The sequence below is a fragment of the Botrytis cinerea genome, chromosome 10 (genome assembly GCF_000143535.2).
Source record: "Botrytis cinerea B05.10 chromosome 10, complete sequence".
In the NCBI taxonomy this organism is placed as follows: domain Eukaryota; kingdom Fungi; phylum Ascomycota; class Leotiomycetes; order Helotiales; family Sclerotiniaceae; genus Botrytis; species Botrytis cinerea.
In genome coordinates, this window is record NC_037319.1 from 235,101 (window position 1) to 259,094 (window position 23,994).

Below are 23,994 nucleotides of genomic sequence, written 5' to 3' on the forward strand. Positions count from 1 at the left end.
TTCAACCTCACAAACCCCAATAACATATAAGCATGTGTTCAAAATTATTTCGCTATTGGCTTTTCATCTCAAATATTTCCCATTAACTAAAATGCTATCAGTGTATGTTCGCTGAAATTGAGGATCAGGTCAGGTTATGTATCCACCATCATCATTTTTCCACCCCTCATTAATTACATATCCCGTCCCCTATCCATCCCAACTCATGCAAACTTCCGAAGCTCCGTTTGCGCAGCCATGCATGAATTTTTGTGTGTTTATTCGTATTTTCATATTGAGCAAGAGCAAAAGCAAGCAATAAAGAAGAAAAAGTTCGTGAGAAAACAACGTGCATCTCCATCTACATGTCAGCCATTGATATGAAATCGGCGTCCATGTAAATGTCTACCAGTGCCCTTCCTCATATCGCAAGAAATAACAATGTGGTATCATAAAAAATATTAAAAAAAATAAGAATTAACCTTCAATTCCCAGTAAAGTTCAGACTTGTCGCTTCGTTCTTCCAACTCCAGAGACCCTAAAAATATAATGCGCCCCTCGTGTCTACTGATTGTTCCATTCGCTCAAGTTAGAAAGATGTTGATGATGATGTTTGTTATTGTACATCGGGTATCGAAAAGAAAAGAAACAGAAAGTGGAAAGTAAATTGGTATTCTTAATATGTGTTATCTTCGAGGCTGCGGAAATAACGCTGGCTGTGTCAATGCACCACCTTAGGAAGGTCTAGTGGAAGAATTTTTATTTTGAAAAGGGCTAGAAGTAAGATTGGTTTCCCCTCGAGCTAATCGTCGTTGTTGAATCTGTCGCATCGCCTCTGAGTCTTCAGAATGCATGGTTCCCCAATGTTTCTTCTTCTTCTTCGAGGTTACCACAGGAGTCCTCACTAATTGCGGCTGTTGATTCATGGCTTGGAACATGCTGGTCTATAGTCAAATATGTTAGTTTTAGGCACAACTATGATCCGAATATTCTTTGAAGAAGCCCCATCTTTGAAGAGCTTGATGGCACTTCGTCACTTGATGATGAGGTGGTTGAGAGAGAATCATCAGGTTTGTCAGACTTGTCCACTTTGACATTGGAATTGGAATTGACTGTAGCCACAACCGAATTATTCAAGGGCACTGGTCCAATAGACTGATTCTCCGCAAATCGTGATATATCATCCTCACCCAATTTATTCGTAATTAAAGTAGAAGGTATGACAGGGTGTAGTATTACCTCGGCAAGTGAGCTAGTGGGCTTGTGGTTGGGAATTTCTTCTGTGGAATCCTGTGATAGATAATTCTGCTCTTTGGGTACGGTTTCTGAGATGGATGGGCTGTCTGAGATATCATTGCTTTTTGCAGGTTTCATACCGCCCTCTGAATTCAATGTGCTGGATTGCTCAAATGACGTGCTAGATGCGAGAGGTTTCTGTTGGATAGATGAAGTCGCTGCATGAGAAGTCGCTGGCTCAACCACACCGTATGGAGCTTCAGTCCTCTCTTCCACCATGCTCAATCCTCTGGGTGAAACAAAAGAGCCGGATTGTAGGGGAATCACAGACCCATTCTCATCTTCATTATCTCCGGCCTGTCCGTTGCCGTTCTGGCCCAATGAGACCGAAGCTCGAAGCTCTTGGGGAGTATCTAATCGGACTGAATTCTGAACTTGTTGCCCATTGGCTTGTCTTGGCTCTGGGCGTTTTTCCCACCAAGATGAAACTTGAAGCAGGAATTCACCAGCACCTAACTCCGAAGAAAAGAGTTGTTGAGCAACAACAGGCGTTTCGTGAATGAGTTCGCAAGCCCTTTGATATATCATTTTTCGAAATTTGTCGGTCCATTCAACTCTTTCAGGGTAACATTTTTGGATGTTCATTTCAATCTCTGCAGTTCTTTGCCGAATTCTGTCCTCATTTTTGAATGGGTCAGTACTCTTAATAATGTTTTTAAGCAGCACAAAGAATTGCCGCTGTGCCTATGAGATATTAGCTTTACGCAATATAAAAGATGTGTATTGAAATTGTGTCTTACAAAACGTCCTGCTGATATCTCTTCTACGTCTGAATTGTCATATCTGTTTTCAGTAGTCTTCTTAAGCTTGTTACCAATTACCGTTTCGCTTTTGACAGTGGAAGACATCTGAGGCTGTCTCTGTTGAACTTGTTGATTTACGGCACTAATTGCGACTCGTTGTTTCTTTCGCATAAGTAATTCGTAAGCTTTAGGATCAGAGCGCTTCAGTTGTTCTTCTGCAACTTCTTGCTGGACCTCATTTTTCTCTTCGAGTGTCATTTTGTAATCATCATCTTTCTCAAAATCGTCAGATTGGATAATCTTCAAAATTGCCCCCTTGTTCTCTTCAAGGCTCAAAATGGTGTCAAGTACAACGCTGTCTATTCCTTCAAATTCCGAAAGATCTTCTTGTGGAATTTCTCTTGGTTCAAAGAGAATCTCACCCAAGCCTTTCTGGGCCCATGACAATGGGTTCTTTTTGTCAACGACTCTAGAAGCAAGTTGTGTTTTGAACACTGCTTTATTCTGAATACTGCCTTCGAAGGTACCAGCAGCCATCAAACGGTATACAAACACGTGTTTCTTCTGTCCAATACGATATGCTCTACCGATTGCTTGCTCTTCATTGATTGGATTGTACTTGAAGTCAAAAATGACCACCCTATTAGCGCCATATAAATTCAAGCCCAAGCCACCAGCAGTAGTTGAAATGAGATAGAGCTCCAAATCGTTAGAGTTAAAATCTTTAACAAGTGCCTGGCGTTTGTTCATAGCAGTTTTGCCATCGAGCCTTGCATATTTTCTGCCTTGATCTCTGCACATAATTTCGAGAAAGTCAAGAGTTACAAGTGTTTGAGAGAACACCAAAACTTTATCACCCACCGCCCTGGAAGCATCGAGTATTTGGCAAAGAATTCGTACTTTATTTGACAGTTCTGGGTTTGAGATTTTCCCCAGTACTGACCCAAAAACCTTTGCTTCTGCCGAAATTAAATCTTCTGAGACCCCAAGTTTCCAGGCTTCTGGATCATTCTCAAGGTCTGTCACATCTTGAGGTTCCATTGGCTTACCCTTTCGAGTGCGAGATGCGGTAGTAGTGTGGATCTTGGGCTGAGAATTTCCTTGCAACTCGTTGCTTCGCGCATCCAATTTTGCTTTGAAACAATAGGGGTGATTGCAAAGCAGAGTCAGTATATTGATATATGACCATACAGTCGTTTGCTTCAGCTCTCCAGATTTTGTCCGAGAAGGTTTCTGTGAAGACATGGAGCGTACATAAGTGATATATGCTTGTTTTTGTAGTTCGGTAAGAGAAACATTGATGGTAAATTCCTTTTTCGGCGGCAGATCATCCCGAAGGACTGATGTATCTGCACGATGTACTTTTAGAGATAAATCGGCCTTCAAAATCTCAAGCATTTTTTGACTTTTGAACTTCTCGCCCCGAGTGCTATCAGCAAATAGCCCTTGCTCGATTGGTTCTTTGTATTTCTTTCGAAACTCAATCTTCGGACCAAGATAATTAGGTGCAACCCACTCAACCATCGTATGGTATTCCTCTACGTTGTTTGCAAGAGGTGATCCAGTCAATGCAATGCGGGTTTTGGTTCTGAACTGGGTGGCGGCCATGTTCAAAGCAGAAGTGTAATTCTTCATCTTGTGCGCTTCATCGGCCACGACAATGTTTGGACCTTCAAGAAGTTTAGTCCTGGCCCGCTCGAACTTCTTGATGAGAAAAGGTGGCATAGGATCACCCGGCTTTGACTTCGGTGGAGCAATAAATCTGCGGAACATATCATATCCTATGAGTAAAACCCCTCCCTCTTCAAACCAATCATCAATAGTGCAAAATCTGCTCTCAAGGTCAGACGCTGAATCGACCGGTCTCAAGTCCCCAAGGATGTCATCTGGTGACCAAGTAAGAATTTCATCCACCCAATTGGCAATCAGCCCAGGAGGACAAAGGATGATTGTTTTTGACACACGAAGACTTTCTGGAACTTGTGATGAGATTGACTCATCTATTGAAGATGCTGCTTGAGCTAGTGCGACCAGTATAGTAATCCTATGAGATCGTTAGTTATACATTGCAGGAAAAATTTGCCCATACTTACGTCTGCATGGTTTTCCCGAGTCCCATTGTATGTGCCAAAAGGCAGCCTTGCGTCGCTTCCCCATCTGCAGTAATTTGATTCCAAATAAATCTTACACCTTCCAATTGATGAGGTTTTATGCGCTTGCCAATTTCTTCATCGACGTAGATGTAGCCCTGATCGTCGAATTTGCCCTCATTGATGATATGACGATCTAGTGCCACATCTCCAACATCATCGGATTCTCTCAATCTAGCCCGAAGTTGTTTCTTACGCTCTTCTTGTGCAGTTACCCGTGCTCTATCTTGCTCTCGCAGATTCCGAGCATTTGCATCCTCAAAGAACTTTCTTTTCTTTTTGCTTGGAGAGTCATCTTCCCTTTCAGAAAACTCACTATCAGTTGTACTATTGTCGTCTATTAGTTATGAACAAACTGTATTTTATACACATTGCAGTAGCTTACCTAACAGATTTACGTTTTCTCTTGACTGAACCTTGAGGTTCGCCATCCTCCTCATCATCGTCACCAGACACCATTGCAATTGCCGAGGAGAATTCCGATACAGGAAACTTCAGACGTATTTTTGGGTTGAAGTAATTTTGTAATGATTTGCAAAGATGATAGAACTGACTGAGGGAGCTGAAGTTATCACTGAAAATTGAATCAGCAGCGACGAGCAACCATCCGTAATGTGCGGGGTGAAATTTGCAATCAATAAAAATCCAGAATAGCCTGATTAGTGTCATCAATACCTTGACCGACTCCTTGTCCAATCCCTTTGTCTCGTTACCAGGTACTATTACTTCTTCTACACGAGTTCGTAATTTTGCCTCGTTGTCCATCGTCGTAATGAGCTCAAACAGTGATTTCTGCATGTGGTTTGGCAGCTTGTCTACAAACGTAATGATCAGTCGATCTCGGTCTTGAGAATCCTCCCAAGTCGCATACTCAAATCGAGAGACTGCAGCTGGTGTTGTGAGTGATGGAAGGTTGTTTAGATCTAAAACAGGTCTCTCGGAATGGTTTTCTGGATCAGATTCGGATGAAAGAACGATTGGGTTGACACTACTTGAAGATTTGCAATTCAACTTCAACTTTGATACTCGATTGCTCTCTGGCGTTACCAAGTCAATCTCAACGTGATTCTTTTGAGGCGTGCATGCTGATAGCGGAACTTTTGGCTCGCTTTTGACTTTACCAGATGGGGGGTGCTCTATTGATTCGGGTGATCTGAGTTCCTCTTCTTCAGATACCGAGGCCATGTTATGGTCTTCTTCACTGATATAGCCATGTTGGATAGATGTTCCAGACCTTGATTGAGCTTTTCCTCTAAATGGTGTCGTTGGAGCTTCTGGGAGACTATCATCGGACATGGTCACATCTTCTTCGTCGTCGGCGAGGTTAAGCTCCTCCACAATAAAATCGCCATCATCGTGCATACTTTCGATAGCAGAAGACTCACTATGTATTGATTCTCCAGAGTCACTATAGTTACCGGAAAAGATAGTCCTCTTTGGTTTGACAGGGATATCTGCTACCAATTTTGGAGGTGACGACTTCTTTTGAAGAAGAGCGATTGTGTAGATCAAATCCTCTCGATCAAAAATTGTTGCCTCCATGATACGGGTTTGGTAGCGTACCTGGTGTTCATTCGGCCACTGGCCAAGTATAATGTTCTCCCTAAGTTTGGGGATGCGCCTGTCAACAAGGTGTTTTAGGTCTTGCTGAGCCTTCAGAATGTCTGCATGCGTTGAACCTGTCCTACGTGATTTTGTCCAAAGTCTGAATGCTTTTTGACGACGCTTGGGGAGCTTTGTTTCTTGCCATTGAGAGACAATATCTGCGATACCTGCATCAACAGCCGCTTCTACTTCTTGTGAGGTTAGAAACTTATTCTTTTGTTTCTCCTTCTCGATATATGCAGCTCTCTCTTTAGCCTCCTCATCTATGGCCTCCAAAGTTTCAGTATCAAAACCATTATCTGAACCAGATTCACCGTATAAAGGTAACTCTTCATCATCATCCTTGAGCATATTGTATTTACTTAGAGCACCGGGTTCCTCATATGCATTCGCCAAAAGATCTTCCGCATTCGAATCAAAGTCAAAGGTTGACTTCCCGGCATTCGAAGATTTAACAGGGTATGCTTCCGGATCGATCTCGGGCCATGCTGACAAGGCTTGCCGGGTGATTTCGATAGTATCCGAACCAGAGCGATATAGAGTGAATGAAGGGTTTTGGGCAAGTCGCAAGCGATATGGTTTAGTGGCCATTAAAGTCTTTTCATTTCGCTTGAAAATTTCAGGGCTAACACGAAGAAAATGTTTCATCAAGCTATGAACATACAAACGACGGCCAAGCGAGATGGAGCTCCGTCCTTGGAATTCAAGAGCCATTTCACCATGCGGAATTCGCTCACCTGCCGCAACTTTTCCATAGAAAACATCGTCTACAGACATGCGCGAATTACCCAAATAACCCTGATTAAGTTGTGAGTGAAGGAAAACACGAACAGTATCAGCTTCGGTGGGTATTGTGCGATCTCTGGTTTGGTCGATGGACGTTGTAATAAGTGTTGGGGCAATGCGCTTGCGCGTCTTGGTAGGTTGCACCTCGTTGAAAGCGTGCACTGAAGTTTCGAGAAGGATTTGTTTGCTCGGAGATTCATCTTCTGAATGTGAAAATGGAATAGGGGGCGTCAGGAGGAGAGGATAAGAATGATTAAGTTCCAATGGGCCATCCCGGTTTGCGCCTTGAGGATTATCATCTAGCTTCTGTTGCTTCTTCTTGTTGCCTTCAGACATAGACACATTCTCCACACCTTGGCTTGAATTGAGATTTGGCCGTTCAGTCTCACTTTCCGTAAATAGTCTCAGAGGTTGCAGACTAGGGATATTTGGGATGTCGGAAATACTAGCTGGTATGTGAATGGGCACAGTTGAATTGATGGTGAAATTGAAATCGGTATGAGATGATACACTTGGCAAACTATTACTGTATCTCTCTGCAACCAAAGCAGAAGCACGTTCCTTGTTCAACCAGACCTTATATTTCGTGCTTCGTTCGCGGAGTTGCTCAATTCCATATCGAATGAAAGACCGCCAGCCAAGTTTGGTTATCTGCAGATCTTCCCGTAGACTCTTGTCATCAATTTCAATTAGAAGGATGTCTCCGGTAATTTCATTCTCCCGAAAAGCTTTCTCCAAAAACACAGGGTCCGGTATACGAGTAGAGGCTGCCCGGAGTTCCCAAGATCGTTGGTCGGTGCAAAACTCTTGAACTATCCTATCAGTAGACCATGACCAGGGGTCGTCGTCCTCCATTTTGGTATTAATGTGATCAAAGCTCGCTGTTGAACATGAGGAAAGGTTCTGCGACAAAAGCGGTAGCTGTGATAGCCAACGAATGACGTGAGACTCGCGAACTGTGGGAAGATGGTTAGTTATGGTCATAAATGACGGCGAAGAGTAACACCTCTATTTTGAAAGGCTGGATTTATTGCTCGAGTAGATTGAATAGAGAGAATGGACAAAAAGAGTAAGGATTGGAGATGAACTGTGGTAAGGATGTGTACTGCTCACATTAGAGAGTGTGTGTGGTATAGCAGAAGGTTTGAATTAAAGTATCGAATAAGACTTCAATCGTCAGTTTATCTAGGGATTAAGTGCAGATCGAGCTGCGAGTGAATTGGTAGAGAATGGGTCGAGCTGTTGAAATTATTAAAGTTGAAGCCATGTAACCACCTAATGGTACGACTGAAACCTTTTAGATGGTTGCCACTTTGCGCTCCTGGAAAGGGAATAAACAGCTGGTATCGGAAAGAAGCAAATAATATAAGGTAAGTCTCTTCAAATAAGATGGTATTGGGGCACGAAATCTATCAAGTTGCGATTCGAGAATCGTAGAGACGGCGGTTAGGTTGGAGTTGAAGAGATTGGAGAGGTATGGAGGGGGAGGGGGAGGGGGAGGGGGAGGGGAAAGATGAGGGGAAGCTTGAGCCAGAAAATGGGAATTGAAGTTGAATTGAAGAGTGACGCGAGCTTTCGCGGCCATCAATCACGAAAATGCGTGCGTGCTGCTATAATCTCAGGGGTCTCAGCCTTGCGGCTTATCTGATCTAGAAACGGGCTGGTAAGATGATCATTGAGCACATGCATTTCTTATCGTTATCGGCAGCTTCAGCCTTGCACAGCATCATACGGCACAGCCTTGTGAGCCTTTCCCCACTAATAAGATGGATCCACAGATTTCTCCAATGTCGTGACTGACGTGATGACAAATTATCTAAGCAGAAGAGTGCAATATCATTGTCAAATCTTCTCAACTTTGATGCCGTAGACATCATTTGTGTGTTTATCGACGCTTTTCTAGGACAACATAACATTTCACACCTACCATACACTGGCTCCTGCAATTACCCTTCGAGATTGTGACTCATCACTCTCATCACTCTCATCATGACATCTTCCTACCCTCCCGAGATTTCGGCAAAAGAATCAGAACAACTTCTCGTAACCATCAAGGATTGGTCCATAGCTCATGGGTTGGCTGTGAGACCTCCGCCGGCTTTTTTGTCTGCAGAAGCAGATCCTCATGGTGTCTTAGCGACTACTGCTCCAGTCACTCTCTTTCCAAGTCCCTTTCCTCGGATATGCTTTGAGCAAGCCAAATCAGTCCAGAAAGCTTATAATCTCTTATACGCATCGATTTCTCAAGATGAGGCCTTTCTCGAAGATATCGTTCAAGAGTAAGATTCTGTGGAGCTCTACTCTACTAATTTTCTGTTTCAATGTGCGTTGCGTAGATTCTAACTATTTGTAGAATCCTCGAAGTAGACGATTTCATTGCTGAACTTTGGCGGGTTCATCTGAAGGTTAAGAGTGAAGGTTATGTTCAGGTATACTATCCTGACCACCAAATTAAGTCCAAGTGATTGAGGAATACTGATTGTAAAGAACCTTTCTTTGGGTCTTTTCCGATCCGACTACATGGTTCATCAAGAAACATCGGACGCAACGCCTACGATCAAGCAGGTCGAATTCAATACTATTGCTTCTTCATTTGGGGGATTGTCTTCTCAAACTTCACAATTGCATAAGTTTGTGTCTATCAATACTGGAGTTATTTCTGCATGACTGACAATCTTGTTAGATATCTTTCCTTGGGCGATTATAGCCTTTTCAATAAGGATGCAACTAAATCGCTAGATCTCCCCGAGAATACAAGTACTAGATCATTAGCACTAGGATTGTTATCGGCTTTTGAACACTACAAGGTATCTACCCCCAATTCTGACTACGATCTCTGCACAATCTTCTTGGTTCAAACACCAGAAAGAAATATTTTTGATCAAAGACACCTTGAATATGAACTTCAAAAGCACGGCGTACCAGTATTTCGACTAGCATTTTCAGAGGTTCTCGGCCATACTACAATAGCTCAGACTTCAAAGAGAGAGTTGCTATATTCACCGCCAAGTAATCCCTCGAAGAAATTCGAGGTTGCTGTTGCCTATCTCCGTGCGGGATATGGTCCCCAAGATTATACAACTGAATCTGCTTGGGAAGGTCGTTTTCAAATCGAGCGGTCAAATGCAATCAAATGCCCATCGATTTTGACTCAATTGGCTGGAGCCAAGAAAGTTCAACAAGTACTTGCTACACCAAGAGCTCCCTCTACACCTTCAATGCTGGATCGCTTCGTCAAGACAAATAATGCAGATCTTGTGAAACTGGAAGATACATTTACAAATATTTTCCCACTCGACGAATCTCCAGCAGGACTCGAAGCCCGTAAAATCGCTGTCGATCCAGAACGTTGTAACGGTTATGTCCTTAAACCTCAACGAGAAGGTGGCGGTAACAATATCTACCGCTCCGCAATTCCTCCATTCCTCAAGTCCCTTCCAGAGTCTTATTGGAAATCATATATTCTGATGGAAATCATAACCCCCCCACCCGTCCACAACATGATTTTGAGAAACGGTGTTATTGAAAAAGGTGGTGTAATCTGTGAACTCGGCATCTACGGAACATGTCTTTGGGATCAAACAACTTCGCAAGTTTTACACAACGAGGAAGCAGGATATCTTCTCCGAACAAAGGGTGATAAGAGTGAAGAGGGTGGTGTAGCTGCAGGTTTTGGGTCTATGGATAGTGTAGCTCTTGTTTAAGTATCTATCCTCAATACGGCAAAATTTTAGAATAGAGAGGGGACAAGATACGGCAACCGGAATACATGGTCCAAACATATCTTCAGCCACATTTCAATCAGATCTATTCTCAATATAGCAAAGCTTTGGGAATCGAGGAAAATACTAGATACGGTGATCCGAACACACCTAGCATGTCCTACGCATAGCTTCAGCCACAAGTTATTCGGGAGTTTCTTCGGCAAACTCATCAACTAGCTGTCTTAATTAGGTCGGAATCTTAAATGTCGTGTTAGAATTATACTTCATTCAAACAAGCTTTTCGCGCTTAACAAAAGGTACAATCCCAATTGATAATCCAGGGAAACCTTAGTAGCCGCATTCCCGGTGAAAACATCTGACCTCGCTTACGACGACATGCCTCCTTTTATACCATCACCATTGTTGTCGATGTACATTTCTTAATAAGCCTTCACATCATATTCTACAATATCTATTTATTTTACTTTTTATGTTTACTGCCTGTGTACGGAGAGGTTCCACAGACATCAAGTGTGTTGTTTTCTGTTCGTAGCCTTCTCAAAGTAAATGTTGATGGTCGCCAAGTAGACTAGTCCTCAACCTTGGGGGTCACACAATGTCTTCTTCCGGTGTGGAATTAAAGTTTAGGTCTCGTTATATACACTCCAGAGGTAGGTAGTCTCGAGGATGTGCCGGGTAGGTAAATCGCGCGAAGGTAGAAGTAAGTTTTCGAGTCACTGCAGATTCATGCTGAGTCTTCGGCATGTTGAAATGACCCAGTCCTCCATTTTTGAGGAGGTTTGAGGATAGGTAGGTGATCGTCTTTAAGATGGCGAATCAGAACAAGGTAAATATTGGCAAAATTTCCTCATACCTATTGCTTCATCTGGAATTTCGCTGGTGTTCTTATTTTATCATCCGAATTTGCGTCTAGTAAGTATAGTCGGCAATCCATCATGTCAAAGGCAAATGAATTAGTTGCATTTTTGCAAAATTTAAATCGATATTTACTACTTCTGTAAGAACGCTCTGGGCTAAATGAGGCTGTGTCTTGAAAAGTATATGTTCATTGATACGGAATCAATCAAAGGATACTCTCGCATTCCATCTACATTCCTACACATTTGCCACATTATTACGTAGGGTAGAGCAGCAGAAAGTATCATGATCCAATTCATCTACCGTTTACATGTGGTACTGATACAATCAAATCCACAAGAATACTAGAACAACATTCACATGCGTGAACTAGAAAAAGTCGGGGGTTTTCAGACGAGGTGAGCGATGGCTCGCATGGGTAGCGTGCAGCTTTCACCTGGACTATTCTATTCTACATAAGCGCTTTCCCGTTTTGATGTTGATAAAAGGTCTATTTTATCACATGGGTGATCCATTACCCTGGGAGTAACTGGTTTTCTAACACGTATTCACAGCGAGAGAAGAATTTGAAGGCTTTGTTCATGGGCATCATTTAAATACCTGCTTTTTGGAGAATTAGATTTGTAAATTTTGACAGGACATATATACATAATCATCCAGCGATGCTCAGCCATGCTCAGCAACCCTTGGAAATATATCAGAATCAAGAAAGCTGTTGGTAGGGAATTCAGTTTAGTTATGTCCGCTAGAATGTAGATTAGGTTGATCTAGATCTGGGAAGAAACTTAAAGTACCCCGGCTCAAAAGCACCTGCTCCAAATATCTCAACGAGCTCTGAAAACACTGTTTAACAGGGAAGATGGCTGTGTTTCTTAGGGATCTCCGGTCATGTAGATAAACAACACTTCACAATTCCCTCGCAGAATGCTCATAAAGCTATAGATTCACCGCTGAACCGTTATCTATCATAACAGACTACTAGGTTTGAAATGATCGACCAACCTGTCGAGCAAGGTCGAATTCAGTTAAATCAACCGACAAAGGAATTTGAATGCTCGATATTTTGACTAACGAAATAGTTCCGGTCAATAATTAGTTGATCTAGATATATACTAGAATTCTAGTCAGTCTGAATGCAAATTTGAAAGAGTATATATATTTCTTCTGTCAGCCTATGTAGTTTCCAATTGTAGTAACAAACATCCATCACATCCGTACCATATTCTACAAGCTTCCTTCAGTACACCCCAACCATTTTATTACATCTTCAATCAACTAAATTCTATTTAACCTACCTGGAATCGCTGCTATGGGTCTTCGCCCTTATATCAACCTCGGTTAGTGTTTAATCAGTCCTTTCAAACCCCCCTTAACCACATCTTCTCAGTTTTATCAGTTGCAAACCCAAACTGATGCTATTCGTATTGTTGTGTTTGCTGATGATCGCACAATATCTAGCTGTCGAACCTGCCCCTGCTGCTCCTGTCCTTGCTCCCGGTCTCCCGGCTGGCCCTCGCCCAGGTGTCAGCTGCTCCTGTCCCTATACCGGAGCTCCCAACTGGTAGTAATGCCCCGGCTGCAATTGCTGCTCCTGTCGAAGAGCAACCCTTCCCTTCGTGGCTAGGGAATTCCAAGCCCATACCTGCTAGTCAACAACCTCTGAGAAAAAGCCTCCTTGCATGGTATCCCTCCTAATTTGGGATAATCAAAAGCTAACATTTTTTGAAAGCTATCTGGCCAAAAACCAGCAACAAAGATACCCCCAAGAACTATGTGCAGGGCGAGTACGATCTTCTTCCTGGAGGGGTCGACTTTGTGGGTTCCCGCGCTTGGCTGCTCAATAGCCACCCAGGTGCCCGAGAGAAGGGAACTCCCTGGTTCCTGGTCAGTTTGTTGGGCGTAACGATTAGACCAACAGCAGGGTCATTGTTGACGCGTTTACAAGAATGTATACGCCGTGTGCCCACAAGTTTGCTGATGTTGCGGTGGGAAGAGAACAGTATGGCAAATTGTGGAAGAATACGGATACCTATATCCGCTAGACTATATCCAAGAAGGGATTCAATGACTTGTTTATCAATAAGGGGGACGCAGGCATTGTTGAGGATGATGTGGAGGGTGAGGGTCTCTGGCGTCTTAGAAGGCCTCTAGACCCCCCTAAGCCAAAATCGAAAAAGGGCAAGAAGGGCCCTAGACCGCATCAAGATTGTGACGGCGTTAATCCTCCTGGTGACTCAGATAACCAACCCGCCGCCAAGAAGCGCAAGGGGGTTCGATTCCCACCAATTTTTATGGTATTATTTGGGATTTAAATGGGACGAAGTGAACAGTGGCTCTTGGTTCATGGTCAAGGCTCTGCATTATATTGGCACAATCATAGCAGTTTGGAGTCCTTTGTGCGCTTGCTTCCTATGTCTACAATTAGTATGGTCTTTCTTCATGAATCGGAGAGAAGCGACACGCCTCAATATAGGGAACCCCAACCCTGAGGTGTCCGTTCTTCCAATTTTGGTGCTGGGAAAATATGATATATGATGGCAGTTAGGTGAATAGACACAGCGCGTTGTTTCATTTTCTCGCATATTTCTCTTCTTTGATAGTGTCAGCCTCTGAACATGGGTTTTGCTCCTTCAAAATCCAAAGGAGCGTTTCGCATGTTCTTTACACAAATGTGAGAGGATACCACAACGATAATGTTAGCTATTGCATGTCTCAGTAATTTATAATCATCAAAATTAAAACAAATGACTGAATCGAACGTGGAGTGAAGAAAATAAATTCATGGTTTGAGATAGTAGCTGACTTGTGATGCCCTCATTGAGAAAGGTGCCTTGACTAGTAATGTTCTCATCGACATGTTCCCTTACACACTGCCTTGGAAGTATGGTGCCTTTTGCGCCGCCCAAATTTGATATTACATACACACGCGAATCGAAAAGTAAGTCTGTTTACATCCTATCATCCATTCCATCTTTCATAGAAATCATATATTCATGGCCATTTGATCTATGCGCTTGCATCTTGAGGCTTCTTGAATTGCAGGACGTCGATTCTCTCTGTTTTATCTGTGTTAGCTAGTGCTTTGGTAGGTATTTTAAAAAGGGTACTTACGTTGAACTGCGCTCATAGAACTTCTGTTCTTCCCATCGGCATCTTGGTAGTTATTCATTTGCGCCTCAGCTTCTACATATACCAAGGTTCTAAACGCATATCAGCATCGGATACTTTTGAAATATCCTTCTTTCTTTTGAATTCCGAGCTCAATATCTGCTTCTGCTTCTGCCTCTGCCTCTGCTAAGATTGACATACGAGATGTACTCATACTGAAGAGGCCTCTTCCTAGGTAACTTTCTCTCCAGATATCAAGAGATCAAAAGAACTTACCCTTTGTCCAAACTCGAGATGAAATCTCTCTGTGGTCCTTCTGGCAAGAAGCTCACTACCCGAAACCAACTAGTCTTTTGATTCTCTCCTCTGCCAGTGCTAGTACCGACGGCATATTTCATAATTTCTTGTCCCTGGCTTGTGGCAGTTATTTCAGGCTTATCAGCGAGACGACCAATGAGTGTGAGTTTGGCGAAGGTATTATTGCGAGCGCTGGTGGAGAAGTTGCGAGAGAGGGTGGATGGAATATTGCGGCGGAGAGCGAACATCTTCACGGATCTGGAGGAGTGCAAGTTTTAGGACCGGTTTGTGGAAATAATATGAGATCTTAATGAATGTGAATTGATCGATATTTGATTTTTTTTTTCTTCTTCCTATCGCGATTGCTGTGTTTTGGCGGGCACAAAATCTGAGATGAGGTGGAGTATGTGCCTGAGGCACAGATATCAATTCTTCCCCTCCTATGTGCACTTGCGAGCATTTCGAGGTTCACAAGAAGGGCATATATACCATTGGGATTTCTATTAATCAACTGAGACAACTGGTGACAAAAACCTGGAGAAGACTTGGTTCTCATTCTTTGCCTTTGATTCTTTACATCTTGAGATCGTTGCAATTACCAGGCATTGAGGTATAGTTTCCGATTGAAAGCACAGCAGCGAAGACAAAAAGCAACAAGCGGCAAACGACAAGCAGCAAACGACAAGCAGCAGCGATTCATTGGGATTCATTGTGTTAAGACTGGGGACTCTTCATCACTTCTACCAAGGGAGAATTCCGACCGATAACACAGCATTGAATATAAAGCATCCTCGATTTTATTGGAAACCCTTGCGTGATATGACATTTTGGGAAGACATACTACTTTCGCTACTGACTCCTTTGAGAGATCACTTCACTCAACCAAGCAGGTTAGGCATTCCGACTGATAAACAAACACTTGACGTTCAAAATGAAGTAGGATTGATATCATTGGGAATGTTACGTCTGCCTCTACATTTACGCAGTTGAATGCACGCCGTTGCTTATTGATACCTAAACGAGGATTTCTTTGAATGCAGCGTCGCAGGAAGAAATATCCTGATATCTTGACATCTTGGAATCTTGGAATCTTGGAATCTTGGAAGCTTTGGAGGTCGCCGATCAAATCCAACTCGTTTTGGTTTCCTTGCGATGTCTTACTCCCGCTATGGTCACCCAATCCTTTTGAATGCTCGAACACGAAAGGTTCAAGATCATGCCAGCAGATCTCCAAATAAATATAACGTCTTGTCATCACGGATACGAGCATCATATGTGCATCTCTTCATCCAAGAGATTTCCAGTTCAGCCATCTCTTTTAATGCCTTATATGCTGGTCTCAGCTACCACAGACACAAACCTTATCTACCCGAGACGGTGTTACTGATGATGTTCTGTACCATCACCATCATCTTGGTTGGAGATTTTCTAGATGGTCGTTCCTGTATCACTTGTTGATGTACTCCAGACTTTCTTGATCTGCAGATGGTGAAATCGTGGTATGGATTGCATGCTTCATCAGAATCACTTCGCATGAAGGATTACAGCTCTTCACCAACGCCCTCCCGCTCCCCATCCCCCCACACCATAAAAACATTGCAAGTCTTTGTATCACATGTCTAAATGGATTTTCTTTTGAAATTTGGTTCATCCTGGATCTATTACCTTTTCAGAGAGTGCGGCATGTCACATCGATGCAACGAAGTAATTATTGACACGAAACGGAGACTTCTTTCCAGAAGTATAATAGGTCGGATGAACCGGAAAGCTAACAGTATGCGAGCGGGATTGGGAACGGAGTGAGCCGAAAAGGACCGGAAAATGAAGGGGGAAGGTCTAAAAAACACTCTTGTACCTGAAGCTATTCCTTATGGAGAATTGATTCCTTGAAAATATCGAAACAACTCCCGGAATTACTACACTACCTACCTAGCTTCCAATTCTTCAACCTGACATTACCATCTGCTGATTGTGCTCAGGTTTCTTAGTCCGGTGTACTTTGTGCTTTCGAAACCCATTCCCGGCATACGAAAGGTACCCAGGTGCTAGGTAGTAAATGCTGGTCAAGCAATATGTACTGTCAGGCAGATATCGTTTAGCAATATATATTGTCTAAGCATTATGTACCGGTTATGCAATGCACAGCTTATCCTGTACCTTCTTCCTTCTAGCTCATCCCGAATATTGGGAAAAAAAGAAAGCATTCCATCATATGGTTAGCCATGGCCAAACAAGACAACGAGACAAAAGCAAGAAAATCGAGGAAAAGAAAATAACTGCGAGAGACGGGGGGAAGGCCAAGATCATTCAAAAGAAAGAACGAAAGAACGAAGGAAAGAAAAGAAAGTTGGCGATCAATTGATCTACTATAAGTCAGCCCCAGTATGGTCAATGCTAACCATAGCACTCAGATTGATCGGTAGATCTCCCCACAGCTCCATTTTTGATAGTAACCTAATCTCGCTACAATGAGTCTAATGCGGGTTTTCAATCTACTTCAGGTCACAAATTTCTTGATTGGACTCAATGGAATCAATGAAACTCGACTAGACAAATCAAATCCATCAGAAGCTTCAGACAGATCTGACAGACACGGCAAGCAAATGAACTCCCATTATTTTGGGCCGAGTTCCAAGCTTTTTTTCTCCGATTCACCGAGTATCGTCTCTCGAACAGATTTATTCATTTCCCCTCCATAAAATTTGGATGTGGCTTTGACGTTAAGAAGAACGAAAAAAAAGAGTTTGGTATACATGCTTTCGTGGCACTGCGTCGCATTGTTTGTAATCCCTACACTCCCAATTATTTACTTTCATGCATCATATTTTTCGTATTGCAGACGCCTTCCTGTAAGTGCAGGATGTTAACTTCCAAGGCGGGGATTATGTCAAGCTGCAGGACAAATGTATCCGTCAATGGGTCTGCTTTAAACCAACACCCAAGAAATGTCTACCTTGCAGTAGATCACCGCGGTCCGCGGTCCGTTGAGAATTCCATGTCGAATCGTTCATCGCATGCACACTGAGTTCTAAATACACATTAGAACCAACCATGCACAAACCCACCCACTTTGTACCAGTCCATTCATCATCGGATAGCGTAATCTCTCATAAACGCCTTCGCGCCTACACTTAGTATCTTCGTCAGTGTTAAGTACCTTTACCTTCCACATTTTCATCGGGTCTTAATATGACTTCATATAATATACCTACTCATATTTTATCTGTATTCAGATGAACTATCCAGGCTATTGGTACACTACCTCACGCCTCGCTCTAAACATTCGTTACACCCCCCTTTCCTTGTTCTATAATCATTGTTTTTCTTCGATTCTCAATACTCGTGTTTCATTTCCATACTACCCATGTAATTTTCGAAGCCATACACTACACGTCTATACATTGAAGGGAGCTTTGGCAATAGTCTCCTGTCCCGCCAGGACTACTTTTCTTTATCTTATGATCCAGTGCTAGATACCGGGACTAGTTCTAAGAGTTTACACAATGCAGATCAAGGGGTCCGTGTTGCTGGTATTGGGAGCTTCGATTCAATGGGCTTTCGCTGCACCATGGGATGTTCGGGTCCAGGAACGCGACAGCTCAGTAGCTCTATCTTCGACGATCACTTCTACCTCATCGTCGATCTCGAGTAGTGCGAAAGAGTCGCAAGAAAGCAATGATAGCTTCACGTCCGCTTCAACCATTACACACTCGCAAAGTACTTCTTTGGCAATGACTACATCAACTTCGAATACAGCAATGTTGACTTCGACCGCCTCGGCATCCTCAATTAGCGCAACAGCTACAAGTATATCCGCTACAGATTCGGCCTTCAACTGTATGAAACGCCTACCCTCATTGGATTTTGACAGGATGCTGACATTGAAGCAGCTACAGTATTGCCCGGCGAGTTACCTCTCCAACCCGAGATTACACCAGCCTTTGCTGTTGCAGGCATTATCCTCATCGCAACCGGCATATTATATACTTTCATTGGGTTTAAGAACAGATGGCTACACATTTCCCTTTCAGCAGGATATCTTGTCAGCATTGCAATCACGGTACTGATTCTTTTTGTAATGAATCTTCCTGTTAGCAATGCCGTTGAGGGAGCATATCTCGTTGCAATCGTGCTACCTGGGCTCATCATTGGCGGGTGCTCTTTGGTATTTACAGAGGTTACCGAGGGCCTTGGATGTCTTCTGGGAGGTTTTTGCTTCAGCATGTGGCTGCTTGTGATGAAAGCTGGTGGACTGATCACGTCAACAGCCGGGAAATCGATTCTAATTGCGGCAATCAGTGTTGCTACATTCTCGCTGTCCTTCAGTCACCATACTAGGACTTATGGATTGGTTGCGTGTATATCATTCGCGGGTTCCACTGCGATCGTTCTCGGGATTGATTGTTTCAGTAGAGCAGGCCTAAAAGAATTTTGGGCTTACATTTGGAACTTGAATCAAAACCTTTTTCCTCTGGGCGCGACGACATACCCCGTGACCAAAGGAATTCGTGTCGAGATCGCCGCAATTTTCGTCATCTTCTTAGCTGGTCTAGTGTCACAATCAAAGGTCCACAAGATGATCCAAGATCACCGTGCGCAGAGATTGGAAGAGCGCCAAGCAATCGAAAGGGCTATAGAAGAGGAGGAAATGAATGTAGGAAGAAGAATTGAGGATCAAAATACTGAAGAAAAAGAAAGATGGGAAAAAATATATGGCGAGAAGCTCAAATCGGGAGATGAATCAACACACGATTCTGTAGTGGGTGATTTGGAGGATTCAAAAAGAGGGCATTCCAACACGATTACTTCTATTATGGAACTTGATGGAACAGAGATTGAAATCTCTGGCAAGTCTTTACCTACTCGACCCAGTGCTACTGGTCTTGTTATGTCCAGTGGAAAAGGGCACGATGGAGCGGTTACAGTACGCGTTGCTCGAGATGCGGCACCCGAAGTTGAGCGGATTGAAGATAAAACCACTACTCCATCGCGTCAGTCTAGTCAAAAATCTTCCAGATCTCAACCATCAGCAAATCCAACAGGGGACAAAGCCGTGGTTATTAATAATGAGAGCACTCACCTAGCAAGCCTACCTTCACTACGTCCTACAAGTAAAGCTCCTCCTCCACGAATGACAGTCGCACCAGAGGTAGTGCCTCTTCCTTTCAAGATTCCCGAAGGTGAGATGGAGGATGATCGATCTTCGATTGCTACTTCTCCCGACGAAGAGCTAGCGGCCAACGGCGAAACATTGAAACGTACACCCAGTGGCGGCTCAGCATTGTCGAATAAAATCTCTACTCGATCGAAAAGAGAATCACAAAGGTATTCAGAAGAGCAAGGTATCAGAACAGAAGATTTAGTGACTCCTTATGCTGATGAGGCGGATCGCGCAAGTTCTATCGCGGCAACTGTGGATGATCTCAGCGATGATGAAGACAGGGAGGTAGGAAGTATACGATCGTCAGTTATTAGCCAAGACACTCCTATACCAGATGTGGAATTCCCAGCACAGGATGATCAAAATAACGAGCAAAGTCCAGAGCTGGTGACGGTGAAGGCGACGACTGAACCACAAGAAACCGCACCCGAACAACTTCCTTCGTCTCCAATGGATTCCACGACTGAAGATACAGATCATAAGGTGTCTAGTGGAACATCTGATGTGCGGAAGAGTTTGGAGCTCCGGCCAGAGTCGGGAATTACTGTTGCCACTGATATTCTCAATACTCCCCGAAATGAATTGTCCTCGAATGAGACAATGCAACAACAGGACTCTCTAACAACATGTGGGGATCCAGTACCGAACACGTCAAATTCCACTGTTGGAGAAAGTCTTGAAGACGCTGACAATGGAACTGAATCAAAACTAAAGACAGAGTCATCCATTGCATCTGCGCCTGACACAAAGGCCACGAAAATCACGAAGGAGCAATTACCTGCTCAATTTTCAAAAGTTGTTATGTCATATCGTACCAATGAGTGGGCAAAGCATTTAAGTCATGCAGACTCACCAGAATTGGAAGAGTTAGAAATTTCCGAAAGTATTTCCGAGGATCCCAAATCCGAATCGGCTGTTCCCGTGGATGTTGAAGCACTTCAGCAAACAGCTCACAATGCTCTTCCACCACCGGCAGTACGATCATCTTCCCAGCAATCTATTTCTCCAGGTCTTGTCCGGTCAAGCTCAACCCAATCAAACATCACGCCTTTTGCGACAATACCCGAGGATTCTCACATTCATGGACATGATACACCGACACGAAACTCCTCGCAACAACAAATAGGAGGATCTGAAGTGCACCGAACATTGCGTAATGCTTCAAATCCAAACTTTCCAGAGCCAATAGTTGAATCACCTGGAGAAGAAATTCCATCTTTTCAACAACACTTTTCGCAATCGATTTCCCCTGCGTTCGGAAATTCTAATACACTAATGGAAAAACGAGACACAATGATTCGCAATAGATCGTCTTACTTCCCTAAGAGGAACGTTTCCACACATTCCATGCCGATACTTGAACCAAACCCACATTCTCCCTCACGATTTCCATCTGGGTCACATTCACAAATGGGTAACGAAGTCGGTCCAATTCAAAGCCCTCTACGGTCTTATCACGTCAACAAATCAGCTCCAATCCTTGCTGAATACGATGACATACCACTTTCCAAGCGTCGCGAACTCATTCGTCAATCTACGTCTCAACCTCTAGCCGCCCTTAATACAAACTTTAATTCTCATCAACCGAAGCGCTCATCAGAGATCCAAACCCCACTGGTTAGAGAGCAGCAATTGGCGATGTGGAGAAATAGTATCGCAAATGATTTGCAAGTGCAGAAAAAGAGGGTAATGGATACAGTGGAGAATAGAAGGAGTGTACTTTGGCAGGAGAGAAAATCGGAGGAAATGAGAAAAGATGGGGAGAGGAGGGCAAAAGAATTGAGGGAAGAGAGATGGGAAGGAAGAATTAGGACAGGTGGTGGAGAGATGGAAGAGTTGCATAGAAAAATGATGAGTCGGATGCAAGATGAGGCGAGGAAGGTGCTTTGATTTGGGAATCAAGGTCGCGAGGGACGAAATATAGGACTGAAAGTGAAGGGTAATTCTTAATGGTTTAACTTTTGGATGGATGAGATAAAACTAGACGTCTAGAATTTGCTGGACAACATGGCTGAGATAAAGTTCTTGTATATATGTATATCTACGGCTTGGGGAGATAATCTGATGACCAGATTGGGAATGGTGTTGGATGAATACACGATACATGAGTTGGAAAGCAGGACAACATGTATTATCGAATACAACGCGATCAACGATACTGGATACGGATTTTACTCATGTACTGCTTTGGCAGAGCCCCTTATGGATGGAAATGGCACTGGCGGGAATAGGAGAAGATCCATCATGTATAGCATTTGCCACAGAGCTGGATATACTATTCTGGTGATCAGTCTTGAGAAAGAGAGATATCTAGGAGCCGGCAGGCGTAGATAGACTCATTAATAATGAAAGATTTAATCATCTACTACACTTCTTTATAACTCGTGAATCTTAATTTTCCTGTTTTTCTTCTTGTTATCTGCTGTTAACAAGACCATCACTAGATTGAAACAGCAAAATCTTCGGCCAAATCCAACCCATCTTCCCCAGGTCCCAACACCTAACAACACACGCAGTGAACTACAGTACGGAGTAGAAACATCGTACACGAAGTTCAAAAACAGATCATCACCCGCCATTCCGCCGATCATTCAATTTGTAATTTGTTTCGGACCCGCATGCTTCGAATATTCTTCTGGAAGGAAATTGGATCATGGTTACCAGTTAGAAGCATGCATATGGTCCACTGATATTCATTTGGTGATCTAGTTGGTGATCCTTGATGCTTGGAGGGATGTCACATGTGTCATGTCTGAGAGGTATGAGGAAGGCACTGGGCAGAAAATGGTGGGTGTACAATGGTATTGGATCAAATGGGAGAAGAATTTGGGATGGAAGTATTGATTGGAATTGAATATTGGTTGGCAGTGTGTTGTGTATTATTCGAGGCTAGGAAGGTTACTGTGAGATGCACAGATCAGGAAATAATTTCCAATTCTATGACTGCAAATGCCCATTCTCCTAGATATGGGAATGTAGTCTTGTAACTTTCATCTGTCAATTGAGTCTTACAGTCGGCCAGTCTAGTCTCACAAGCTGTCAATCGAGTCTCACATTTCGGGCACACCGGAAAAGTGGCTATGATAATCCATATCGCCGTGCCATACATAACATGGATGCAGACGGTATCAGGGATTTTGCATTGAACAGAAGTCCTTTCTTTTTAAGTTTAGATCGGATGAAAAACTTGGAGCCTCAGCAAGGCTTGCTGTGATAAATATAGATGAGACTCCTAAAGCATGAGGTGGTGGTCCCTTCAATTATCAACGTCATATGGTGGCATTATGCCCTTTAAATGCAATTTCGTATGCTGAGCTGGGGGCTGACGAGTGCAACGAGGCTGAAAGTATAATTGAACCTTTTGAAGATCTTAGGATTGTTATTTGACTTGTAACCCGATTTTTCCTGGGGGATCTAGAAGTTGTTTATTGGTAGCAAGAGCTAGCTTGAAGCTATCGATATGTAGGCTTTCAGGGGTAAAACTCGGGAAGGACGAGCTAGCATTTCATTTCCGAGGGATTGGATTGGGGGGAATCTTGAAAGTTGAAAAATGATTGAATTTGTGTCCACTTTCAACGCACAGTAGTTTCGAACCAAGTAGAAACTCCCCATGAAGTTCATATCTATCATATTATCAGTGATGACATACTTGGAGGACATCAGTGGTGGCATCCCATCCCTAGATCTGGGCCCTGCACGCTCAGACATTTGGAAATTTCGAGACTCAACTTCGTCAACTAATGATAAGTTGGCATAAAAAATTAGATGAAGGAAGTATACTCAGGGCTTCTTTTGGATGGCCAATCAATACCAATATTTGAAAATCCTTGAGGGTTGGATTGGCCATTGCTTTAATAGCTGGTTGATTTGGTGCTTTTGTAGCATGCTCGAAACTGCCTGCTACAAAGCGCAAATGTGAAGTCTTTTCTCCCCCCAAGGAGCTGAGCCATGGCGTAGTGCAGATTTAGATGCGCCTTAATGGTGCTATGAGTATGTAGCTACTCGCTGGTTGCTTGCCATTGCTTCGAGATCCGTAGATGGGCAGGTAAATAAGTAGGTACTTAGGCGGATAGAGATGGGCAATGAAGTGAGCCATAAACGTTGGTACCAAATAGCCAAATAGGAATGGGAAATTTAATGTACCCGGGCTTTACGTCCCCAAAATTTCAAGGTTAGAACACAAAGATGCTTTCAAGTGCCTGGGTATAGACCCAGGGGTTTGAATGAGTTGAGGCAAGTAATTTTATTGAAAGACGTGAGTTGGGATGGAAATACTAGGTATACCA

General features: G+C 43.2%; 4 protein-coding genes across 5 annotated transcripts; 2 read left to right on the forward strand and 2 right to left on the reverse strand.

The window, feature by feature from the left end:
- Nucleotides 1-33: 33 nt before the first annotated feature.
- BCIN_10g00580 (hypothetical protein) lies at nucleotides 34-8,003 on the reverse strand. Of its 2 annotated transcripts, none has more exons than XM_024695396.1 (6): nucleotides 7,673-8,003; nucleotides 4,554-7,515; nucleotides 4,112-4,495; nucleotides 2,016-4,062; nucleotides 1,219-1,959; nucleotides 34-923 (listed from the first exon to the last, which is right to left on the reverse strand). In XM_024695396.1, exons 2-6 carry the CDS (start codon nucleotides 7,412-7,414, stop codon nucleotides 714-716), a joined length of 6,243 nt encoding a protein of 2,080 aa, XP_024551190.1. In that variant the 5' UTR covers nucleotides 7,415-7,515; nucleotides 7,673-8,003; the 3' UTR covers nucleotides 34-713. The 2 variants fall into 2 exon arrangements, with proteins under 2 accessions (XP_024551190.1, XP_024551191.1); XM_024695397.1 differs by having other exon boundaries at nucleotides 7,566-8,003.
- A 362-nt stretch (nucleotides 8,004-8,365) lies between these two features.
- Bcgsh2 lies at nucleotides 8,366-10,731 on the forward strand. Its single transcript, XM_001554177.2, has 4 exons — nucleotides 8,366-8,838; nucleotides 8,913-8,988; nucleotides 9,047-9,189; nucleotides 9,243-10,731. Exons 1-4 carry the CDS (start codon nucleotides 8,549-8,551, stop codon nucleotides 10,261-10,263), a joined length of 1,530 nt encoding a protein of 509 aa, XP_001554227.1. The 5' UTR covers nucleotides 8,366-8,548; the 3' UTR covers nucleotides 10,264-10,731.
- A 3,160-nt stretch (nucleotides 10,732-13,891) lies between these two features.
- Nucleotides 13,892-15,475, reverse strand: BCIN_10g00600 (hypothetical protein). The gene is made up of 3 exons (XM_001554179.2): nucleotides 14,527-15,475; nucleotides 14,254-14,342; nucleotides 13,892-14,198 (listed from the first exon to the last, which is right to left on the reverse strand). The coding sequence occupies exons 1-3, from the start codon at nucleotides 14,793-14,795 to the stop codon at nucleotides 14,149-14,151; spliced, it is 408 nt and encodes a 135-aa protein (XP_001554229.1). The 5' UTR covers nucleotides 14,796-15,475; the 3' UTR covers nucleotides 13,892-14,148.
- Nucleotides 15,476-16,569: 1,094 nt separating this feature from the next.
- BCIN_10g00610 (hypothetical protein) lies at nucleotides 16,570-22,069 on the forward strand. Its single transcript, XM_024695398.1, has 2 exons — nucleotides 16,570-18,384; nucleotides 18,438-22,069. Exons 1-2 carry the CDS (start codon nucleotides 18,051-18,053, stop codon nucleotides 21,596-21,598), a joined length of 3,495 nt encoding a protein of 1,164 aa, XP_024551192.1. The 5' UTR covers nucleotides 16,570-18,050; the 3' UTR covers nucleotides 21,599-22,069.
- The last annotated feature ends 1,925 nt before the right edge of the window (nucleotides 22,070-23,994 follow it).